At 36.5% G+C, this 17,664-nt stretch overlaps 1 protein-coding gene across 3 annotated transcripts in view; it reads left to right on the top strand.

Moving 5' to 3' along the window:
* Nucleotides 1–17,664, top strand: part of Nt5c3a (5'-nucleotidase, cytosolic IIIA) — a 49,053-nt gene that overhangs the window by 26,984 nt on the left and 4,405 nt on the right. For 2 of the 3 annotated variants that reach the window (XM_026401560.2, XM_026401559.2), the window contains exons 2-6: nucleotides 150–204; nucleotides 9,592–9,690; nucleotides 10,761–10,830; nucleotides 14,129–14,175; nucleotides 15,002–15,087. In XM_026401560.2, the coding sequence (XP_026257345.1) occupies nucleotides 169–204; nucleotides 9,592–9,690; nucleotides 10,761–10,830; nucleotides 14,129–14,175; nucleotides 15,002–15,087 (338 nt within the window). In that variant the 5' untranslated portion in view covers nucleotides 150–168. The remainder of the gene's footprint in view (nucleotides 1–149; nucleotides 205–9,591; nucleotides 9,691–10,760; nucleotides 10,831–14,128; nucleotides 14,176–15,001; nucleotides 15,088–17,664) is intronic. The other variant, XM_026401558.2, reaches the window with a different exon arrangement.

Below are 17,664 nucleotides of genomic sequence, written 5' to 3'. Positions count from 1 at the left end.
TATGCCTGAGATAACATGGCATTTAAATAATACCAAAAGGACCCTCTTAGTATGTCATTAGCATACGTGAAGAGCCTGAAATTTATGTATGTCACGTATACCTTTTTTTTTTCTCTCTTTTGCTGTGACATCACCTGGGGAAAATGCAGAAGATTGGATAGCCAAGATATGACTAATCAAGAGCCTGCTGTACTTAACAAAATGGTGGGTATTTGATTATTTCCAGTTCCATTTATTATGGTGAATCTTCACCTCTTTTGCTTCTCTCTCTAACCAGATAATTTTGGGACTGAAACTTTATATGTATAGAACCTCACATTGCTTGTTGAATTAATTTTAAAGGTATCTTTGAATTTTTTTTCCTTTAAATAAAATGAGTGTTATACTGCTTCTCAGCACATGAAATGGTTATTTTATTCCTTTTACTGCTAAATTTCTTTGCTCAACAACACATTTAAACCATACAGAATGAATCCCCCCTACCCACCAGTACTGAGGATCAAACCCAAGGCTTTATACATGCTAGGTAAGCAATCTACCACTGAGTAGAATGCCCTTAAATTTTTTTTAATATTTATTTTTTAGTTGTAGGTGGACATAATACCTTTATTTTATTTTTATGTGGTACTGAGGATCTAACCCAGTGCCTCACACATGCTAGGTAAGCACTCTACCTCTGAGCCAAACCCCAGCCCTTAATTTTTTTTTTTTTAATACTTCTTGCACAACAATTGAGTTTGTGTATTAGGATGAGTTAAGAAAAATATAGGCTTTGGAACTATAGATAGCCTTAAATCTCAACTCATTCCTACAGTCAGATACTCTTCTCCTGAGCTATGCCCCACCCTTACTTAACTCATTTCTTAATGGCTATGATGTCATTGATTGAGGGCAATAATCTGACCACTGTGAAATCACCAACTTCATGTTGCTCTCATATATAATGAAAAAACATGAAGCTGGGTGTGGTGGTACATTCCTGTAATAGAGCAACTAGGGAGGCTGAGGCAGAAGGCCAGCCTCAGCAATTTAGCAAGGCCCTACTAAGCAATAGTAAGACCCTATCTCAAAAAAAAAAAAGTATGTAATGTTTGTAATAGCACAAACTAAGCGCTCAGTAAATAATCTGCACGTGTTTTAGACATGTAAGTAGCAGATTTAGTAATACACATTTGCATCAGTTCTCTATATTCACAACGTTGAATCCTAGAAATAACAATTTGGAAAACGCTTTTCTTCCTTTATTTAACTGATTACAAAAATAAAAATTGTACATATCAGTGGTATATCATATTTTTTGCTATATGTAGACATTGTGCAATGATTGTCAATTTATTTTATTTTTTTGATACCATGGATTAAACCCAGGGATGATTAGCCACTGAGTTTATCCCCAGCCCTTTATGTATTTTATTTAGAGACAGGGTCTCACTGAGTTGCTTAGCACCTCGCTTTTGCTGAGGCTGACTTTCAACTGGCCATCTTCCTGCCTTCATCTCCCGAGCTTCTGGAATTATTGGCATGTACCCCTGCACCCCACTTTTACAGTACATACTTCTTATCTATAGTCCCTCCCTGTGCAGTAGTGTACCAGAACTTTTGACTCTTAAATGTAGCTTAGTATCCACTGATTAACCTAAAAACCTGTTTTAAAGAAAGAGCTACCTAACTGGGGTTGTAGCTCAGTGATGGAACACTTGCCTAGCATGTGTGAGGCACTAGGTTCGATTCTCAGCACCATATATAAATAAAATAAAGGTCCATTGACAACTAAAAAAATATTTTTTAAAAAAAGAAAAACTGGGGGCTGGGGATGTGGCTCAAGCTGTAGCGCGTTCGCCTGGCATGCATGCGGCCCGGGTTCGATCCTCAGCACCACATACCAACAAAGATGTTGTGTCCGCCGAGAACTGAAAAATAAATATTAAAAAAAAAAAAAAAAAAGAAAAGAAAAGAAAAACTACCTCGTGATCTATTTTATTTTTCTTTTGGTTCTTTTTGTTGTTGTTCTTCCTCTGTTCCTCTTTTTAATTTTTCTTCTTTCTTTCCATTTTTTTCTGCTTTGAGCCTATAACTTAGAACATAACTTAGCAAGGAGATGTATTAGTCATGCTTGGTAAATCTCTTTTTCAGTTTACTTTGTCTTAGCCAGTATATGATTGAAGACAAAAGTTGACTCAAAGTGATGATTAAGTTGTCAGTTTAGTTATTGCTGTTTTGTTAAACCATATGGATCTGTTATGTTTTTCAAAACTATTCCAACATTGCCTGTTTTGTATGGTTCAATCCATATGGACATGGACATGATACATCTGTTACATGTTCTGGTGTTTGATTCATTGGGATTGAGCATATATCTCTATAAAATTAAACCAGTCTAAAACTCTTATTTTTGTTGACTTTTTTAACCCAAAATAAATACAAAGTGATGTAGAAATTTTCTACCATTAGAAACAATGTAATGATAATGGTACCCTTTATATGATTTGTTACTGGTTGGGGCCAGGACCCTCTAACTATTATCTCTTTTAGAAGCAAGTAGTAATAAATTCAAACTATTAAATTATTCAGGAAAACAAATAAAAGTTGTGTTTTTTTTCTTTTACTCTTCATTGTATTAATTTGTACCATTTTTTATTTGAGCTTGTTTTTTTTTTTTCCTTCGAAAAATGTTAATAGATCTCATACATTGACAGGTCCTCAGGGTGTTACTTTTCTTGTGATCTGGCTCTAAACCTCTCCCTCCAGATTTTACACACTCTTTTCTCTGCACAATTAAGTTAAAGCTGGGTGTGGTAGCACATGCTTGTAATCCCCGTGACTGAGGCTGAGACAGGAGGATCACAAATTCAAGGCTAATTTAGGCAAAACAGCAATAACCTGTCAAGGGAGGGAGAGTGGGAGGGAAGAAAATGACCTGCCTCAAGGAGTGCCTTTAACCAACTGAGGACCTGTGAAGAGTCATTGGAGGCTCCATCATGAGTATTCTCCACAGTAAAAAGTTTCAATTTCTGATCTGGCTCTCTGACTAATTCTGTGACTGATTGTGTAACTTTGGGCAAATCACTTAATCTTTCTGAGCTTGTTTCCCTTCTGTAGAATAAGATATTTCAATTAAATAAAGTCATGTGAAAGAACCTTGTAAAGTTTAAAGCACCACAAAATGCTAATCATTATTAGTAAATGGCACATATTACTTCCAGATCTGAAATTTATTAAAAGTATTGAAAACATTTTTTTTGACTCTCAAATAAAATAAAATGCCAACATCCCCCCTACATTTCCCAGTCCATGTCAAGTGGTTGCCAAAGACAGCAGCATGGCACAGTCTAGAGCTCCCAAACTCACAGTCTTCAAGGGTTAAGCTAATGGTTGTTAAGGAGGAAAGGGTGTAAATGACTGTGATTAACTGGAGACTGGGGCCAGACTAGAGGAGTTGGCTACTACTTGGTTCTGGGCTTGTGGCCAGATCTCCACATTTTTCATGAAACGCTAGAAAGCAGGTATTTTAACTGAAACCTCCTAGTTCTTAAATGTTGGCAGCTCTTTTACACTTAAAAACTAGAGGCCCACATGTACAAACAGGCCCCTAGTCCAATCTCTGTTACAGACTGTTCTAAATTAAAATGACTGTAATTAAACTCTGAACACCTGGGTTGGGACTCAGACTCTGTACCTTTGTGTGTGATGATTTAATTTAATTTTTCAGACTGTCACTATTTTATTTACAAAATAATGATTGTATAAGATAATATCTGCAAAGCATTGGCACAATGGATATGTAAATACTTATTCACTCTACAAATGCAAAGAGACACAGCTATCATATAATTAATTGGTAGTGCCTTCAGAATTTTTTTTTTTTTTTTTTTTTTTTTGTATTCTGGACACTCAGTTTTTCCATCATGCTCCAGAAAAGATTATGGTATCTTGAAAAGATAGTGAAGTATGGAGTCAGAGACCTGGGTCCAAGTTTTGGCTGTGACCTTACACTATAAGCTCTAGTTTCCTTATTTCTAAATACAGATCACATCTGCCTTGCAGATAAGATTATTGAGAAAATGTTTATAAAGACCTAGAACAGTATCCACTCATTGTCAACCCCTTGCCCTTTCAAGTGATCACAAAAATAAGAGCTGTACACAGGACTCTCATACAGAATGAATGTTCATCATGTCGTGTTGACTGTCCTGCCATGGAAAGGTCAAAGTGCTTTTAAAGGCAAGAATTCCACGAGAGTGGTAGTACACACCTGTAATTCTAACTATTTAAGAGGCTGAAGCTGGAAGACCACAAGTTTGAAGCCAGCTGTGGCATCTTATGGAGACTTATTTCAAAATAAATAATAAGAGTAAGGTAAACTGTTCAGTGATAAACTGCCCCTGGGTTCACTCCCTAGTACTAGAGGAGACCAAAAAACAAATTCAAGACAAACAGCTGCTTCTCTTTTTCTCACATTAGATCATGCTCTGATAGCTCTCCAATCTCAGCATATACTGCTTCTCCACCCCTTTTTCGGTTGGGTTGGCTCTTCCTCCTTAGCTTCAACACAAGTGATCTTCATTTTTTCTGTTTCCCTTATATTTTACTGGACTTCTTTGCAATGTGTAGTTATTTGGGTTCCTATATTGCAGTCAATGTTAGCGAATATGTGCCTTGAGTAGAAGCTGTATCTTATTAACACTTTTTATTTCTTACAGTGCTGCTCAATCATTGTCTTATACTTACTATGTGTTGAATGAATGGATGGATTTGTCCTTCTCTTCCTTGATGTGGAGGAAGGCCAAATATTTGTTAGGAAAGATTGTTATCATAAAAGTTGGAAATGCATGATTTTTTCTTTTCTTTTTCTTTTTCTATTCTTTTTTTTTTTTTTTGTACTGGGGATTGAACCCAGGGGCCCTTAACCACTGAGCCACATCCCCAATCCTTTTTATGTTTTATTTTGAGACAGGGTCTTGGCTGAGTTGCTTAGGTCCTTGGTAAGTTGCTGAGACTGGCCTCAAACTTGCGATCCTCCAACCTCAGTTTCTGGAGTCTCTGGGATTACAGGCAGGCACCACTACACCTGTCAGTAATTTTATCATTGGTTAAAATATGAATTGTATTATTTATATGTACTGAATTATACTAACCCTTAGATGGAGTTTAGGTGTAAGAATAACTGCTGGGTATGGTGGTTCATGCCTGTAATCCCAGCTACATGGGAGGCTTAGGCAGGAGGATCAACAGCAAGACCTCTCAAAAGTAAAAATAAAAACGGTAAGGGATGGAGTTCAGTGTTAAAAGTGCCCCTGGATTCAATCCCCAATGTGTGTGGGGGGAGAGGGGGGTAAATAACAATACATTATTATAAATGGAATGCATTTGTATATTATTAAACTTTGATGATGTTATAATTTCATTCTTGAAATTAGAATGATCATTAGTCTGTTACATTATTATTGGATTAATACCAAGAAGAGCCCAGAAATTTGATGACTATACAATAGAGATATTCATATTTAGCTTGTCCTAAAGTATCTACAAGATGATATAAAATTATTTAATACTGCTATTGAATTGTGAGTAAAATAGTTAACTTTGAAAACAGCTTATTTAGAAGTCCTTGCTTTTGGGATATTGAAGTAGACTAATCATTAGGCATTTATTTTATTTGTACAAATACAGTATATTAAAGACCAGATACAATAAATGTATTTTAGGTGTTAATGATCTTGTATTGATTCTAGGTAGGCTTCTATCAACATATATACTTAGATTCTTGTCAGAAAGGCTTTGTTCCTTCCTTCCCCAGCATTTTACATTACGGCAGCTTTAGCAGATGATAATTATTTTTCTTTAATCACGGGAAATTTTTAGCCCTATATTTATTTTTCATACCATTTTATTATAATCAAATTGAAAAGCTTTTGGACAATTGAAAATAACTTGCCCTTCATATTTGAAGTATTGTTGTTTTATGTGCCACCAAACCAGGTCTGTTTTTGTCCAAGAGAGATATGGAAGGAAGGGACTTGGGAGGTAAAAGTATGTGATACATTTCATCCTTCTCCTGCATTCAACTTCTTAATGTTCTGATCCTCTGTGGTCTTTGATTCTGTTTCTTGGACTGCATTCTAGAATGTTTGAGTTCCTGAGGAATATTTCTCTCTCTGTGTGTGTGTGTGTGTGTGTGTGTGTTAGCAGAGGAGTGTATTATATGTATTTCATCCTATTGTTCTCTGGAGTAAAGAGGTGTTCTTTGTCTACTATTATCTTAGTTCACTTCAGACCTATTTGAGTATTCTGCTTATTTTATTTTTCTGAAACAAATGTTTGTGTTTTGCCCAGAGGCATAGCTGTGTGAATGTCTGTAGCCACTGGTTCTCTTTCATCACTTGTGATTTAGAATAAACCAAGCTTACAGTTGTTAGTGTAGCTGAAGTCAGCCTAAAAGATTTTTTGGAGAGCAAGTTATTTTGAGTTGCCTGAAAACATAATTTAATTATGATACAGTGTTAAAGAAAATTAGTATGGGTCTAAAACCTTTTATCATTTGTGATTAGAAGACAACTGTTCTGTAATAAGCCATAATGTAAACTGTTGAAGAAGGAGCAAAGCCTGCCTGACAAGAATTCAGGGTATGTTGGTTGACTGGAGCCACCAAGTGGTCTTGGGGATAAACTCCTTCTGTTATCTGAACCTTTGAGAGAGTGATTTGCTTGAGACAAGAAAGACATCTTACTGAGTGTGGACACACTGAAAGAAAGCATTCAGTTTTCTCAGTGAAAGTAGCATTGGTGACAAAGATCTTTTGCTACTCATAAATTGTGCCGTAAGTTACTTATTGAATCAAACATGTGCTCATTATTATGTACTTGCCAGTTGTGGCTGAGGTAAGAACAGAATTTGGTTGTCAGGTATCTGTAAAGGAGCTACAGAAGGGTTTTCCAAAACAGTAATGTTTCTTTAAACTCAACAAGAAAACAAGTCTAAATAATGTTCAGCATCATGTCCCTAGCATCTGGGAAGAGTATTTGGCCCAAAGGAGACACACCTTGTTAAGGGAATGAACAGGTTAATGAATAAAAAAAGGAGTGTAGGAGCAAATACCTGTTTTCCTGTCTCATCTCTTGAAAAAAATCACTGTAAAATAAATGTTTATATAACCTTTAATCCATTGAAATTCTTTAAAGCCTTACAAAGTTAAAAGGATCTCTGCATCAAGGTTGCTTGTATGGCAGGAGAGCCTATCATCCTATTCAAACATGGCTTTTAACAATTAAGTATGTAGAGACTGGGTAATAGATTCCATGCATTACTGAGGCTCTAGGTTTGATCCCCAGCACACCCCACCCCAAAATTTAGTGTTTGGTAGATCTAAGTCTTTCATTCATGAGGAAATTTTTAATGTTAGTACCTTGCTTTTCTGTACACCTATGTCATCTTTTAGTCTTTGTTAAACAGTCTACCACTTTTCTGATTTTTTCCTACTCTTGACCATATGTAGGAAAAACAAAATCTGATAGATGTGCCTAGACAGATTATCTTACAGTATCGAACAGTAGTCCAGGGTATTTTTTTTAATATATCTTTTAGTTGAGATATTTATTTATTTATTAGGTACTGGGGGTTGAACTCAGGGTCACTCAACTACTGAGCCACATCCCTGGCCCTATTTTGTACTTTAAATTGTTTAGAGACAGGGTCTCACTGAGTTACTTAGCACCTCACCATTGCGGAGGCTGGCTTTGAACTCGAGATCCTCCTGCCTCAGCCTTCCAAGCTGCTGGGATTACAGGAGTGTGCCACCATACCTGGCTTATTTTTATTTCTATGTGGTGCTGAGAATTGAACCCAGTGCCTCACACATGCTAGGCAAGTGCTCTTCCACTGATCCACACCCCAGCCCTCGGGGAATTTTAAGTACATAAATATGTACTTAAATAAATATATTATGAAATAATATGTTTATGAAATAAATATGTTAATATTGGCAGTAACTAATCCAGAATAAAGGCACATAAATAAAGATTACAGAGTATAACTAGTATAGAGTTGTGGTTTGAGCTACTATTGTTGTCTGTGATTTATATCTGACTTTAAAATGATCCATAATATCCTTCTCCGGGTCCTGCATACATAATGTAAGAGCACTATGTTCTTGTACATTTTCTTCTGATGAGTTTCATTTTTCTTGTGATAGGATAGAAACAATCAAGAACACTTTAAATTGTTGAGCAACCCTAAAGCCTTTTTGTTGTTGTTTCCTTTTTTTTTGTATTATTTTTTTAATTTGTTTAATCAGTTACACATGACAGTACAATGACCTTGACATATCATACATTTGAATCAGATGGGTTATGATTTCTCATTTTTCTGAGTGTACAGGTTGCAGAATAACCCTAAAGTCTTCATAAACCAGCCTGGTAGTGGCTTAAGTTTAGGTGGTCTGATACTTTTTATAGTTATCTTAACTTGAAATAATCTGTTGTAAAAATTATACAATGAAAAATTAATGAATTATTTAGGATATACTACCAAAAAAGAAAGATCTTAAAGCAACTTTTCAAATTTAAAAATATTTAAAGTATTGTAATTATCTTTACAAAAACTTGTGTGGAAAAATTGTGTAATATTTCCTTTCTGTTGAGAAATATTTGAAAATGTAGCCAGGTATGGTGGTACACACCAAGTTCCAGGCTAGAGCCTCAGCCACTTTTTGAGACCCTGTCACAAAAAAATAGAAAAAGTCTGGGGGCATTGGCACATGCCTTTAATTCCAGTGGCTCAGGAGGTTGAGGCAGGAGGATCTTGAATTCAAGCCAGCCTTAGCAAAAGCAAGGCACTAAGCAACGCAGTGAGATCTTGTCTCTAAATAAAATACAAAATAGGGCTGGGGATGTGGCTCAGTGGTCAAGTGCCCCCGAGTTCAGTTCCTGGTTCCAAAAATAAAATAAAATTTTTTAAAAAGCTGGGGTTTAAAGCTCAGTGTTTAAACCACCCAGAACCCCTGAGTTTAATACCCAGTACTGGGCGGCAGTAGGGGTGGGGAGGGTGTGGTGTTATCTTAAATGAACATGAATATAAACTAAGTGCTTTTTTTTTTTTTTTTTTGAACTGGGGGTTGAACCCAGGAGGAGGCCTTAACCACTGAGGTATATCCAGCCCTTTTTATTTTGAAACAGGGTCTTGTTAAGTTGCTTAGGACCTCACTAAGTTGCTGAGGCTATTTTCAAACTTGCAATCTTCTGGCTCAACCTTCTGAATTGCTGGGATTATAGAATTGTGCCACCATACCTGGCACAAGTGTTGATTTTTTGTTTTATTTTCTGGTGCTGGGGATTGAACCCTGGGTACTTTATCACCTTAATCTTCTAGATGAAAACTATTGATTTGAGTTAAATTTTGTGTGTGTTTAAATGGTAACTTAATATGATAGCTTACATATTTAAAATAATGTCTCAACATTGTTATATGTTCAAGTAATACAAGCTTCTGCTTGTAATGTTTTCTCTCTAGAGAGTCTAGTAACCATATCATATGGTTGGTATCATAGGAACCTTGTAAAAGAGGAAGTAAAATAGTTCATTTCTTTTTGCCTTTTAGATGCCAGAATTCCAGAAAAGTTCAGTTCGTATCAAGAACCCTACAAGAGTAGAAGAAACTCTCTGTGGTCTTATCAAAGGAGGAGCTGCCAAACTTCAGGTAGACTAATTATGCAGATGTCTTTATGTCTTTATTGTTTAAATATTTTATTATTAATATTCAAACAGTGTCATTCATCTTCTTCCTATTTTGGTAACATCTGAGTAAAACAAGTGGACATTTTTGGCCTGTTTCTTGGAATGTGAAATCTAAGACATCTAAAATTGTCTAAAACAGAATACTCTAATGGAAACACAAATTAATAGCCTTAATATAAACATTTTCTTTTATTATTTTTCATTTGTTTATTTGTGCTGAACATTGAACCCTAGGCATTGTGCATGCTAATAGTACCTTCTACCACTGTCCCTACACCCACCGCCCCCAAACTTTAGGATTTTTTCAGTATTAAGTATTAAGCGAGTTAACGGCTGGTTGCAGTAGTGCACACCTATAATCCCAGTTACTTGGGAGACTGAAGGAGAGTGAAGCAGGAAAATTGGAAAGTTTGAGGCCAGCTTCAGCAACTTTTTTTTTTTTTTAATTTAGTGAAGCCCTCTCTCAAAAGGAATGGGGATGTAATGCTCAATGGTTGAGCACCCCTGATTTCAGTCCCCAGTACCAAAAAAAGAAATTATGTATTGTTTTAACTCTATATAGAGAGTCAAGTAACCATATCACATACAATTTATAACTAATTGTTTTTGTTTGGTTGGTTGTTGTTTGGTACAAGGGATTGAACCCAGGGGCACTCTACCACTAAGCCACATCACGAGCCCTTTTTAGCTTTTATTTTGAGACAGGGTCTTACTAAATTAATCCAGGCTGGCCTTGAATTTGCAGTCCTTGTGCTTTAACCTCCCAAATCCTTGAAGTATAGGTGTGTAACACCATGCCTGGCTGATTAATCAGATTTTATTTGGTGATAAATATAGGGCACTTAAGATATCACCTTGTATTTAAAGTCATTTTCAGGATGTTGTATGTGAAAAGCATTAGAAAACTTAATGTCAAAATAGTAACCTAAGCATGGTCCCGTGCCTCTAAGAAGGTATGTATTTGGATAGCAATAAAGAAATCCTGGTCATGGTGACTGTGCTTACATAATGCCTTTCTCCTATTTCTTACAGATAATAACAGACTTTGATATGACACTAAGTAGATTTTCCTACAAAGGGAAAAGATGCCCAACTTGTCATAGTAAGTATGGTGCTCTTTTTTTTATGGTACTGGGGACCACTGAGCCACACTCCAGCCCTGTTTTGTATTTTATTTAGAGACAGGTTCTCACTGAGTTGTTTAGCGCCTCGCCTTTGGTGAGGCTGGCTTTGAATTCCCAATCCTCCTGACTCAACCTCCCAAGTCACTGGGATTACAGGAATGCACCACTGCAACCGGCAAGTGTGATACTCTTAAACAAATTTATAAAACTAATCACAGATATCCTTTTTATCTATATTACTTGTGAGATGACTGGAAGTTCCTTTTGGATATGGAAATCAGGGGAACCTGCTTTTTCTTAACTGTATTTTTTTTTTAATATTTATTTTTTAGTTGTAGTTGGACACAGTATCTTTATTTTATTTTATGTGGTGCTGAGGATCTAACCCAGGGCCTCGCAAGGGCTAGGCAAGCGCTCTACTGCTGAGCCACAATCCCAGCCCTTTTAACTGTATTTTGAGGATTTGGGTTTTCCCCCCTTATTATATAAATAGTTCTTTTTATGTGTGGTTTTGATAGCAGAGGATATAGAAACTTAATATATCTCACCATCTGTAGTCTATTAATTATTCAAAAAAAATTTAAATGGATTTTAAACTCTGACTCAACCTAAATAAATAGTGTTTAACACATACTGTGGCTTGAGGATGGAGCTTAATGGTAGATCTTGTAATACCTTCCCTGAGACAGCACTGCCCCTCCCCCAAAAAAAAGTGGTTGAAGGAAGGCTGTTAATAGGATTTTTATTTTTTGTCAGTAATTCCTCTTTGGAGAAATTTTTGTTTTGTTTTGTCTTTATTTTTATTTATTTAATTTATTTGTTTATTTATTTTTGTGGTACTGGAGATTAAGCCCAAGGGAACTTTACCACTGAGCTACATCCCCCACTTCTTTTATTTTTCATTTTGAGACAGGGCCTCACTAAGTTGCTGAGAGTCTTGCTAAATTGCTGAGGCTGGCCTCGAAGTTGCCGTTTTCCTGCCTCAGTCTCCCAAATTGCTGGGATTAAAGGCAAGTGACACTGCACCCGGCTTGTTTCTTCTCTTTAGTTAAAATGGAAGATGAAAATGGGAACAGTCACTACACAATACAGTGTTTGAAGACCTTGAATTGTTTGGCTCAGGGGTTATGTGAGGAACCACTAAGTCTCAGATTTTGAAACTGTTTTAGTTTTGGTTTTGTTTTGCAGAGTAGTTCTAGGGATTGAACCTAGGGCCTTGGGCATGCATGCAAGGCGAGCACTCTGCTACTGAGCTATATCCCTAACTCTTAACTTGCTTCTTTTTCTTTCCTTTTTTTGTTTCTCCCTGTCTCTCTCCATCCTTCCCTTTGCATTTTTTCCATATTTTTTATTGGCACATTATAAATTATTCATAATGGGGGCTGGGGTTGTGGCTCAGTGGTAGAGCACTTGCCTAGCACATGTGAGGCACTGGGTTCAATCTTCAGCACCACATAAAAATAAACACAGGTGTTGTGTCCATCTATTTTAAAAAGATTATATGTGGGCTGGGGTTGTGGCTCAGTGGCAGAGCACTTGCTTCACGTATGTGATGCACTGGGTTCAATCCTCAGTACCACATATAAATAAATAATAATAAAGATACATCAACAACTAAAAAATATTTTTAGAAAAAGATTATATGTAATGATTTTTTGGTTACACATTGGTACATGCATACAATATAAAATTGAATTAAACCAATATCATTCTCTGATATGTCACCTCTTCCTGTCCTTTCCTCTACTGGTTTCCCTTCAGTTTTCATGAGAACACCGCACACACCTTTCTTTTCCTTTTTCCTCTGTAGCCTCCACATATGAGAGAAAACATGACCGTTGGCTTTCTGAGTTTGTCCTATTTTGTTTAACAACATATTTTTATTTTTAATATATATTTTTTAAAAATTCTCGGCGGACACAACATCTTTGTTTGTATGTGGTGCTGAGGATCGAACCCGGGCCGCACGCATGCCAGGCGAGCGTGCTACCACTTAAGCCACATCCCCAGCCCCAAAATATTTTTAGATTCCATCCATTTTTCTGCAAATGACACAATTTCATTTCTCTTTGTGGCTAAATAAAATGCTACTGTATATATATGCCACATTTTCTTGATTCGTTCATCAATTGATGGACATTTAGGCTTGGTTCTATAGTTTAGCTATTATAAATTGTGGGCTATAACCTGGGCATGCATGTTTCAATATAGTATGCTGATATTTATCCTTTGGATAAATTCCAAGGAGTGGTATATCTGGGTCCTATGGTAGTTCTATTCCTAATCTTTGAGAAACCTCCATACTGATTTTCAGAGTGGTTATACTAATCTACAATCCCACTGACAGTGTTAAGAGTGTTCCTTTTCCCCCACATCCTCTGTAGCATTTATTATTTTTTTTAATTTTTTTTTTTTTTTTTTTTTTTAGAGAGAGAGAGAGAGAGAGAGAATTTTAATATTTATTTTTTTAGCTCTCGGTGGACACAAAGTTTTTGTTTGTATGTGGTGCTGAGGATCGAACCCGGGCCGCACACGTGGCAGGCGAGTGTGCTACCACTTGAGCCACATCCCCAGCCCTGTAGCATTTATTATTAATGTTTATTTTGTTTTTGTTCTTTTGTTTGTACCAGGGATATTTTGCCACTGAGCCATATCCTCAGTCCTTTTTATTTTGTTAACTTGTTAATAACAAGTTACAGTTGGGATTAAAGATATATGCCACCACAACCAGTTACTGTTTATATTCTTGATGATTGCAGTTCTGACTGGAGTAAGATGAAATATCAGTATAGGTTTTTGATTTCTCTAATTGCTAAAGATGTTGGACTTTTTTATATTATATTTGCTATTTATATTTCTTCTTTTTTAGGGGGGCCACTGGGGATTGAGCTGAGGGGCATTCGATCACTGAGCCACATCCCCAGCCCTATTTTGAATTTTATTTAGAGACAGAGTCTCAATGAATTGCTTAGTGCCTTGCTTTTGCTGAAGCTGTCTTTGAATTCTCGATCCTCCTGCCTTAGACTTCCAAGCCGCTGGGATTATAGCCATGTACCACCATACCCGTGTTGGGCAGAAGCTTTTTAATTTGATGCCAGGCCATTTCCATTTCTTGATAGAAATTCACTTCTTTTCCTTAGCTAATGTGAATTATAGCACTGAGACCAAAATTTGTAATAACCATGCTGGTTGACTTGTGCTTTAAAAGACATTATTCACAGAACTGGTAACATCTGAATATTTTCTTTTAATGCCTGTTTTGCTTTCTGTCTTCAGATATCATTGACAACTGTAAGCTGGTTACAGATGAATGTCGAAAAAAGGTAAACTCTACTAGTAATCCACCATAAATACACTCCGGATGAGAATTTCATTAGGTTCATTCACACAAATAAGAATGGATGCAAAGTTCTTATGATCATACCTGGCTCATAATAATTATTCAGTACATGCTTTTTTATTGTATGAATATTGTCAACATATTTTAAAGGAAAAACTAATATTAACTTTTAAACAACAAAACTTAGATGTAATGGTGGCATATACCTCTAATCCTAGCAATTTGGGAGGCTAAAATGTAGGAGGATAACAGGTTTGAGCCAGCCTCTACAATTTAGCAAGACCTGTGACAGAGTAAAAAGGGTTGGGATGTAGCTCAGTGGTAGAGCCCCTGTATCAGAAAAAAGCAAAGATTTAAAACTTAGATTTAAAACTTCTAAATGATTACTAAAATATTCTACTATTCCTCTATTAACTGGAAAATTAAAAATACTTCTATTTATTCATAGTTTTTCCTCCCTTAAAGTAGTAAAGAAATTTCTTCAGTACTTTGAGTATCTAACTCTGTATATCTTAATAAAATAAGATGACTTAAATTTGTGAATATGAGAACTTGTTTTGTAATGCTACTCTGATTAGTTAGTAGTTGGTTTGCCGAATTGCTGGCATAAAAGTATTTTACAAAAGAGGTACCTTTTTGCAGATGTATTATATCTACAAAATTAGCTTCTATTAAGTGTCAGCCCAGTTTCATCTTTTATTGTAAAGCAGTTTACAGACACTTGTTCATGTTGTCTTGCTTTCAGTAAAACAAAATGGATTAGTGACAAAACACTGTGGTTATGATGATTAAGTTATTTTATTTTTTAGTTATTGCAACTAAAGGAACAGTATTATGCTATAGAAGTTAATCCTGGTCTTACCGTGGAAGAAAAGTACCCTCATATGGTAGAATGGTAAGTGTGTATGGAATGGTGGGAACCTGAAAGCCTAACAAAGCAGTGTTACAGTTAAAACTGATGTTTTTTTCTGCCCTGTCTATACTGTGTACAAGTACATTCTTCAATCATGTTAAAGCAGTGAATTGAATTAAACATAAAATAAGTTTTTATTTTCTAATCACTCTAGTGTTTGCTTTTTAAGTTCAGTAGAACTAAATTTAAAATTCTGCACTCAAAACCAAGAATTTTTTTTTTCCTTACAGTATACGGACACGCCAAGTGCAGTGGTATACAACTGTAATAAGGGACTCAGGAGGCTTAGGCAATAGGGTTACAGGTTTGAGGCCAACCTGGGCATGTTAGCAAGACCAGAACCTTTAAGAAAGTTCCTTCTCGCCAAGCACAGTTGGGCACACCTGTAATCTCAGTGGCTTGGGAGGCTGAGGCAGGAAGATCGCCAGTTCAAAGCGAGCTTCAGCAACTTAGTGAGACCCTGTCTCTAAATAAAAATATAAAAAGTGCTAGGGATGTGGCTCAGTGGTTAAGATCCCCCTGGGTTCAATCCCTGGTGCACAAAAAAGAAAGTTCTTTCTCAAATCAAGGCACTTTCTACTTCTTAAAATCCTGAGATCAGGAATATTTGTCTTCATTATCCCATTACCTAACAGGGTGCCTTGCACATGTCACCTGTATACCTGTATTTGTGGTACTGAATTTTTTTTTTTTTTTTTTTTTTTTTTTTTTTTTTTTTTTTTTGTACCAGGGATTGAACTGAGCTACATCCCCAGCCCTATTTTTATTTTATTTAGAGTCTGGTCTCACTGAGTTGCTTAGTGCCTCGCTTTTGCTGAGGCTGGCTTTGAACTCATGATCTTCCTATCTCAGCCTTCCAAGCCACTGGGATTACAGGAGTGTGCCACCACACCCGGTGGTATTGAACCTTGAAAATAGACTTTACCTGCATGTAGAAGCAGAGTTAGAATTAGATTTCTGCATGATAGAAGAAAGGACCATCCTTCTGGGCACAGTGGTATATGCCTGTCTGTAATCCCAGCAACTCAGGAGACTGAGACATCAGGATCACAATTTCAAGGCCAGCCCCAGCAACTTAGCAAGACCCTAAAACAACCTGTAACTTGGCTCGAAATAAAAAGGGCTGAGGTTGTAGCCCAGTGCTGAAGCTCCCTGAGCTAAATCCCCAGTACCAAAAATAAAAGGAAAGGACATCTAGCAAGTAGAATTATTTGGCAGTGGCAATGGAATAAGGTTCCCTTAGAGAATGAGTACACTGTCTAATGGAAGCTGATATAGGCAGAGAGGAGTGTCATTTAGGAATAATGTAGGCAATTATTTAGATCTCCAGTGAAAAGTTAGGTTCTTTGTTAGTGAGTGGGCTGTTTGGACAGTTGTAAAGGTGAGAGTTAGATTCTAAAGCCTGGTTACACTGAGATGCTGTGTTTAGGTGTTATTACATTCATATAAAAAATAGGTGAGGTTGTATATACTTTCCATAGTTTTTTTTTTCTTGCTCACTAGGTAGCTTCTTCAATACTTTTTGACATTTCTTGAAAACTTAAACTACAAGAGATGAGAAAAGTGACTTTGCTTTTACCGATCACACAGTCACACAAATGACTATGCCATCCTAGGTTTGGATGAGGTGTTTTTTGTTTGTTTATTTGGTTTTGTTTGTTTGTTTGTTTGTTTTTTAACAAAAACAAGTAGGGAGCAATGACATGCCTACAGTCTCAGCTACTTGAGAGGCTGAGGCAAGAAGATCATAAGTTTGAGGACAGTCTGGATAACTTAGTGAAACCCTGTCTCAAATCAAGAACAAAGCGGGCAGGCAGAGGTTGGGATATAGCTCAGTGGTAGAGCACCCCCGGGTCAATCTCCAGTTCTGCAAAACAAAAAGCAAAAATGAATCTTTATTGTCTAGAAATATATATTTTAAAAATCCCCTGTGAAAGGTGCAGTTATTTCCCTAGATATGAAGGACATATTAAACCTTATGAACACTTCATCCAGATGTCCAGACAATGCTCCATCTATGTATTGTTCTGTATTTGCACATTCATGTAGTCATCTACACATACCAGGTAGCCCTTATCCATTCCCTACTTATATTCACTATCATTGGTTTTCCATTAATCTATTGAGAAAAGGTTTGGGGTTGACAGATAAACTCATCGTGAGTACCCATGAGTGTTGCAGGCTCACTGGTGACCCAGCTATTGCCTTTCCCTTGGAACTGGAGCATCAGGGCTCAAACCACTGAGGATCAAGAGAAATCTGGTTTGGGGTTGGGGCTATAGCTCAGTGGTAGAGCATTTGCTTAGCATGTGTGAGACACTGGGTTCAACCTCAGCATCACATAAAAATAAATAAATAAAGGTCCATCTACAATTAAAAATAGAGAAATCTGGACTGAGATCTTATCTGTAGACTGAGGAAAGACTCACAGCCCTTTTCTTTCATTATCTTATTAACATTTAAGTTCTGAGTTCTAGAGATCTGGAAAATGTGCAACAAATATACACATCACATTTTGAGGCACACTAGGATATAATTCATTAATGGTGAATTTTTATA

Source organism: Urocitellus parryii, chromosome 3 (assembly GCF_045843805.1).
Source record: "Urocitellus parryii isolate mUroPar1 chromosome 3, mUroPar1.hap1, whole genome shotgun sequence".
Taxonomy (NCBI): domain Eukaryota; kingdom Metazoa; phylum Chordata; class Mammalia; order Rodentia; family Sciuridae; genus Urocitellus; species Urocitellus parryii.
The sequence above is the reverse complement of the archived record's forward strand: the minus strand, read 5'-3'. Positions and strand labels throughout refer to the sequence as shown.